We start from the raw sequence: 8,073 nt of genomic DNA, 5'->3' as shown, positions 1-8,073 counted from the left end.
CAAAAGAGGGTCCTTAACTTCCTGAATGGGGTCATAACTGCTACTTGTGGTGATAGTGCAAAAAAGATAAGAGCAATATTGTCAAAACATTGAAAGTTCATAAATAAAATCAAAGGAGAGCACAGTGGTACCTGTGAGGCAAATTTTAGTGGATCAAGTGGAGCTATGGAAGTGGAAGGAGTGAAATAAATTTCTGAACGTTCAGTTCCCAGAGACAATCTTAGCTACAAATACTACCCTGGGGATGGTGACTCCAAAGGTTTCAATACTATAGAGGAACTGAAACCATATGGAAATGAATTTGTAGTTCAGAAGTTGGAATGCACTGGCCATGTGCAAAACTGGATGGGTGCACAGCTTCAAAGGCTCAAGCAATCTTTGTGTTCAAGTAAGCTCAGTGATGGAAAGTCAATACGAGGGAGAGGCAGGTGTACTGATGAAATGATTGAACGTCTACAGAGATACTATGGGTATGCAATAAGGTAAAATATTAGTAATGCTAGTGACATGCAAAAAGCGGTGTGGGCATTGTTCTTCGTAGTGCCTCTTCCAATGAATGCCCTCAACACAGTCTGCATCCAAATGATTCCTGGTGCAAATATATTGCCAAAAAGGACTTGGTTTTCCAGCAGATGTGATAAAAGCAATAAAACGAGTTTTTCATGACTTAACACAGCCGGAATTGTTACACAAATGTGTACACAGAAAAACGCAAAATCCTAATGAGAGCAATAATAATTTAATTTGGACAATGATTCCTAAAAGGGTGTTTGTAAGCATAAAAACATTGCACTTTGGAATTTATGATGCAATAGCAACCTACAATTGAGAGAACAGTGTGAAGTGTGAAGTACTGAAGGCATTAGGATTTCCAGCTGGGTTAAACACTGTACGAGCACTAAGAAATATTCACACAGAGAGGATAAGAGGAGCAGAAAGAAGAGGAAGGGATATGAAATATAATGGAACAACAGGCCAGAAAAGAAGAACAAAAAAGAAGCTTTTGGAGGATGAAGAAGAAGACCCTGATAATCCATCCTACGGTGCAGGAACGTATTAAGAAACCTTGACAGCCATTTCTTGTAAATTAGAATTTTCTCAAAATTCACTCAAACTAGAGAGATGAAGTTTTTAGACAGCACTCCTTGTGGTCAAATTTATATTGTAACACAGCCATTTGGCAATATGTTGAGTAGTTTTGTTTCAATTTGATTAACTAAAGCATTTTTTGTAAAAAAATGTTGGGTCAATAGTAAAAAAAATTACTGAAAGCAAACTAGAAAAGATACTCCAGATCATAACTGCAATACTAAGCCACTCTATGTATTGAAAAAAGCTCAAATTTTTCTAGTTGGTAGATTATTCATAAATGTTCCTCAAACTTAGCAATTTTTACATCGGCAGCATAGGCACCTCTGGCTCCCCTTAAAGTGTGCTTAAAGATCTACACTTGAGTCTGTCCTTTTTCATTACATCCAAGTACACAGTGTGTAGAAATATACTAATAAAGATTTATCATTGGCCAGTCTTCAACTAGTAATTGTCCCGTGACTGTGTGCAAGAGAGTAACATCCAGCTTTTCCAAATTGGTTTTCAAATTGTTATAAAACGCCAATGGTATTTACAAAGAGAAACTTATCAGTCCGACTGTCTTTTGCTCAAAATATGACCAGTATGAAAATTGTGCATCTTCTAATTGGATATTATAATTTAACCTGATTTTTATGAAACTGGCATTGTATCAACACAAATTTGCTATTGTGGTTGAATGCCCATATATAGGTAACACAAAATAGAGCCACTTTGTAATTTCATAAGTGAATGGTTATCTTTGACCAAAAATTGTCTTCATACAGAATAGGTGTTGTACAACGTTTAGCAATAATAAATGAAATAAAATTTTAAAATGTCTTGAACATTCATTGCCAGTAGAAAAACCAACCTGGCTCATCAGTCTTATTATGTAGGTATAATGTATATACTTACTGAGAGAGTAAGCTTTCCAAAACTTTTAATCAAACAAATAAAATTGTTAATTAAGAACCATAAAAAGTGATGATGATCAGAGTATTTTTCTAGACTGGAGCAAGGAAGATACAATAAAAACAGCCCACAAAAATCAGAAAACACACTGAAAAGGAAATGGAACCTTCCAAAAGAAGACGGTCATTTCGTTCAACTTCAAGTTATCTGAATTGTCCTGAAGAGATGAAAGGAATTATAGTGTGACAGGAAATTGTGTAATAAGCAATTTGAGATTCAGAGAAGGAAAATATATTGCAATATGTACTTGACAGTAACAAATAATCTTAGATAATGGCTTACTGTATATGCAAAGGATAATCTTTTGGGACTGCTAAAGGGCTGAAATGATGCCCTTTAACTAGATATAACTGTATATTTCATCACACAATAGTATCAACAGGCTGACAGCTTGCATTCATTATCTGCTAACATTCTGGCTATCTGGATTCATGGTCAGATGTTAGTGACAACCTACTCAAAATTTATTGTTGCATCAGTTTCAGTACAAGAATAATCCTAGTAACACTATATCTTTTGTGGAATTCATTCAGATTTTGATAATTTTGTCAGGTTAAAAATCAGGAAACCCAGCACAGGTGTCAATCTACTACAGACTTCAGTTATAGTTCTATGTGCTGTACATGGAACACAGGGAGTCCAACAGGCTTTTCTGTGGGATCTGTAGCTATACCTCAAATTAATGTATCGTCCATAAATTGGATTTACTATTAGAAGATTCTAAGAAAACATAATTTGATGTTTAGATTCTAATCATGTCAATGTAGCTGATAGTACTTGATGGAGGAAATAATGTTCTTAACATCAATGATGAACAAATATGGCTCAGTGAAATGGTGTACTGTCATCTATAAAAATTCCATCACTGTTTGGGAACATGACACCCACAAATAAATCACAAATTAAAGCACACTTGACAGCACTACTCAGTACTCTACAGTGACAGCCTAGATATCTGCAGAATGTACTCTGAACCTTACTTTCCTTCTAATCTCACACACATATTCTGACACAAACTATAAATCAATGTCAAACTTTATAATGTGACTATTTGTATGAGATAGTGCTATTTTCTAGACAAAAAATGTCACATATACTAATTAGTATTTCTGTGAATGGAAAATAATAGATAATAAACATACAGAATTTTGAATGTACCAAGATAACTAACACAGTGAAACAACATCTGATGTAAAAACAAACGTATTATGTAGAATGAAACATTTCAGGTGCAGCATTTCATTTTCTTACAATAGTTACGGTGTTTGCTAAACTCATAAGAAAATGCTCCAAAGTGTCATAAAAGATAAAATATTTCCAACATAAAAAAACTGTTAGCAGACATAAAGACTCAAAGTGAGATGAAACTACTGCCATTATCCACCGTTTTTCCTCTGAAAATGCAGTTACAAATATTTTTAGACTTATTAAATAACACTGAAAACACACATTCGCTCACATGGATATAGACAAGTGGCACCACAACACAGTATGATACACAGCCCCCCAAATACCAAATCCATTGCAGAATGAAAATATCGCCAATAAATACTCTATTTTATAATCTGACTCATTAAACCTCAGTTCCCTGCATATAAAATACAAAAGATCAATTAAGACATAAAATTTATTTTCCATATATTATACAAATTTTTGGATTTAAATACATAATTGTGACAAAATAGTTTGAGACAATACATTATCTTTACAAATATGTATTATCTTTTTAACATGCTGAAAAATATCACCACGTGGTACCTGTGATAAATAGATAATATATTTGCACAACAGAAATACATCTCACAACATTAATCCAAATTTATGTATCACCAGAATAATGCCAATATCTTTAAAATATTGTAGCAATATCCAGCCAATATCTTTCAGATACTGTAATACTATCGTACATACTAGGTTATACACATTCAAGAATAACTTTCAACAGCCTTATACAAAATTTGCATTTCTGAGGAATGATGGATGCATCTTGTACTGAAAGCCAATGAGTCCGAACCTGCAGCACAGGTTATTTTATGCCATCTCATGATACTAACTTTAAACATACATCATACACTTTTACACAGTGAAGTTCTCCCCAGTATGTACACTTATACAATATTTTTATTATCTCTCTACAACCCTAAATTATGACACAAAATTTGCATCATTGTATCTAAATGCATCTTATGCTAAACATACAGAAGACAGTACTATGTGCACACATTACATTGTATTATGTACTCTTAAATGTCGCCTCATACTGCTGGACTGGTTAAAAGTTTTTCCACATACTTCACATTTGTATGGTTTTTCTCCAGTATGTACATACTGATGTATCTTCAAATTACCTGATCCGATAAAAGATTTACCACAAACATTACACTTGTAACGTCGTACTCCTGTATGGATAGCAAGGTGTTGTTTCAGAAGACAATATCGATAGAAGTATTTAGAACAAAAGGTACATTTATATCGCCTGCCTTCACTTGGGGCAATGCATGAATGCTTTTTCAGCGTAGTGGACTTGCTAAAAGATTTAAAACAAATGTCACACCTATAGCATCTTTCCTTTGCATGTGTATATGTATGCTGCTTCAAATTGCCAAGGAGACCAAAAGTTTTACCACAAATTTCACACTTGTGCGGCTTTTCTCCTGTATGTACAACTTTATGTTTTTGCAATGAGCCAGATTGCTTGAAACACTTTCCACAAATGCGGCACTTATGAGGTCTCTCCCCTGTATGGATACGCCCATGCCTCTTCAAATGTTCTTTCTGCTTAAACTGTCTATTGCAAACATTACACGTATATGGATATTCTCCTGAATGTGACATCAAATGTCTCTTCAAATTGCCCATCACACCAAATGATTTACCACATATATTGCAGATGCAGTTTTTTTCTCCAGTATGCATACGTCGGTGTGTTAAAAGGTTACTTGACTTTCTAAAGGGCTTATCACATAAATCACAAAGATACATTTTCACCTTCCGTCCACTCCTAACTGACCATTTGTATGTGACACGTATATTCTTAAGTTTTGAATTTGATGACTGTGCAGCACTAATAGATACGGCCAACTCCTGTTGTGACACATTATGAATCTGAGGCAAAAACCTTTTCTTGTCAGAAATGTCAAGGTCAACAACACCGTCTCTCTGTTCTACAGCTGTGCACTGTTCCTTTCTGCTCATGTGCATTTCCAAGTGAAATTCTGTATTGAAAACCTTGCCACACTGTTTACAGTTGTATGAAGGGGCATATGTAGTATCTATATGAGTAAATTCATGTTTCGTAAGACTATCTTTCGATAACAAGACATTTGGACATGAACTACACTTGAATTCAGAATGGGTAGTTTCTCCTGTAGCTCTGTCAGACTTATCTGAGCAATCACTCATTTTCTTTTCTTGTGTCCTCCTTTGTATTCCATTAAGGTACTGTATGGAATCATCTATTCTGCTACAAAGTTTCAAAAAATGTTTTTTCAGTCTTGATGCCGTACTAAACGTTCCACCACACACACTGCAGTTGTATGAGTATGTTTCTTCGCCATCAACATGATCATAGACATCTTTTGATGATAACTCTTTATTGTTGGTGTTGGGAGCATGTTTAACTTCTTCCTTGACCACTTCATTCTCCTGCACGTTCCTGTGATCATGATGTGTATCTTCTTGCAACTGATTATCACTATTCCATGATTCTTCACGATATGACTTCTTACAACCATACTTATAGTGTCTTCTCAAGCTAAAAGCTGCACTTAAAATCTTGCCACACAATTTACAAATATGTGAAGGTGCCTGTACACCATCCATATGAGTAAATACATGTCTTATGAGACAATATTTCGATGGAAAAACTTTTTCACAAGAACTGCAAGTAAATTCACCATCTGCACTTTCATTTTTTGCCAAGAAACTATTAATATCAGTTTTACAGTTCCCTTCTTGAGCCTTATGACTAAAATGACAGGGTTCTTTGTGCAATATTCTACAACAACTCTTTTCATTGTGTCTCTGCAATTCAACATCTGAATTAAAAACTATCCCACAAAATTTACAAATGTGTACAGGAGCATCCAAACCAGTATGGGTAAATACATGTTTGATAAGACTGTATTTTGATGAGAAAACATCTGAGCAGGAATTGCAATTATAATTACAAGCAGGATCTCCTCCTACTTTCTCACAGTTCTTTGAGGAAATGTTATCCTCTTGGTTGGAATCTTCTGTGATATTTTCAAGGCTCCCTGACGTGTTACGGTGACCTTGATTTGCATTTCCTGCAATATGATTTCTGTAGTCTTCTGACAGTGTCACAATACAGCTGTCAACCTGCAGTTGATCTTTTTTTGCCATATTCCTAGGAAAAAAAACCATAAAATAAAAATACAGACACTGTTATCTTAAACCTAAGAGAACACAGTATATAGAGTTACAAAATTTGTAAATTGCAAGCATATTTTCTGGAAGGCACAAGGATGCTAAACTACTGGTGTTCAATTTATATTGGAAAACCTGTGATTTATCACTCACACTTCTTAGCTCTGTTGTAAGTTTACTGACAAAATAACCTCGAATAGTGCACAACATTCTGTATAATGGTCAAGTAACTGTTATCAAGAAGCCCCTTATTCTAAACACAAATGTCACCATGGAATATATGTACTGGGATGGCACAGTTAGACTTCTGAGATACCTGTAGACTGAGCTGCACAAACTTCAAGTACAGAAAAAAACTTACATAAATCGGGAGCACATCTGATAAAATTAAACAAATATATCATTTCCTTTTATCATATGAATATAATAGAGGGAAACATTCCACGTGGGAAAAATATATATAAAAAACAAAGATGCTGTAACTTACCAAATGAGAAAGCGCTGGTATGTTGATAGACACAATAACAGTCGAGGCGGAAGTACAGAGACAAAGATGTTTTTGAATGACAGATGAGGTAAGAGGGGCGGCAACTTTAAATTAGAGGATGTTGAGGCCTGGTGGAAGATGGGAAGAGAGAATATATTGAAGGGCAAGTTCCCATCTCCAGAGTTCTGATAGGTTGGTGTCAGTGGGAAGTATCCAGATAACACTGTGCCAAGATGTGCTGGCCGTGTGCCAAGGCATGTTTAGCCACAGGGTGATCCTCATTACCAACAAACACTGTCTGCCCGTGTCCATTCATGCGAATGTACAGTTTGTTGCTGGTCATTCCCACATTGAAGGCTTCACAGTGTAGGCATGTCAGTTGGTAAATCACGTGGGTGCTTTCACATATGGCTCTGCCTTTGATTGTGTACACCTTCTGGGTTACAGGACTGGAGGAGTAGGTGGTCATGGGAGGGTGTATGGGACAGGTTTTACATCAGGAGCGGTTACAAGGGCAGGAGCCAGAGGGTAGGGAAGGTGGTTTGGGGATTTCATAGGGTTGAATGAAGAGGTTACGAAGGTTAGGTGGATGGCAGAAGGGCACTCTTGGTAGAGTGGGGAGGATTTCATGAAGGATGGATCTCATTTCAGGGCAGGATTTGAGGAAGTCGTATCCCTGCTGGAGAGCCACATTCAGAGTCTGATCCAATCCCGGAAAGTATCCTGTCACAAGTGGGGCACTTTTGGCGTTCTTCTGTGGGAGGTTCTGGGTTTGAGGGGATGAGGAAGTTCCTCTAGCTATTTGCTTCTGTACCAGGTCGGGAGGGTAGTTGCGGGATGCGAAAGCTGTTTTCAGGTTATTGGTGTAATGGTTCAGGGATTCAGGACTGGAGCAGATTCGTTTGCCACAAAGACCTAAGCTGTAGGGAAGGGACCGTTTGATATGGAATGGGTGGCAGCTGTCATAATGGAGGTACTGTTGCTAGTTAGTGGGTTTGATGTGGACAGATGTGTGAAGCTGGCTATTGGGCAGATGGAGGTCAATGTTGAGGAAAGTGGCATGGGATTTGGAGTAGGACCAGGTGAATGTGATGGAACCAAAGGAGTTGAGACTGGAGAGGAAATTCTGGAGTAGTTCTTCACTGTGAGTCCAT

General features: G+C 36.6%; 1 protein-coding gene across 9 annotated transcripts in view; it reads right to left on the bottom strand.

Annotated features, from left to right (window-relative positions):
• Positions 1-3,722: 3,722 nt before the first annotated feature.
• LOC126183366 (uncharacterized) overlaps positions 3,723-8,073 on the bottom strand; it is a 505,494-nt gene continuing 501,143 nt past the window's right edge. For all 9 annotated transcript variants that reach the window (XM_049925289.1, XM_049925286.1, XM_049925287.1 and 6 more), the window contains one exon: positions 3,723-6,412. In XM_049925289.1, coding sequence (XP_049781246.1) covers positions 4,267-6,412 — 2,146 coding nt within the window. In that variant the 3' untranslated portion in view covers positions 3,723-4,266. The remainder of the gene's footprint in view (positions 6,413-8,073) is intronic.

This window comes from Schistocerca cancellata, chromosome 4, assembly GCF_023864275.1.
Source record: "Schistocerca cancellata isolate TAMUIC-IGC-003103 chromosome 4, iqSchCanc2.1, whole genome shotgun sequence".
NCBI lineage: Eukaryota > Metazoa > Arthropoda > Insecta > Orthoptera > Acrididae > Schistocerca > Schistocerca cancellata.
The sequence above is the reverse complement of the archived record's forward strand: the minus strand, read 5'-3'. Positions and strand labels throughout refer to the sequence as shown.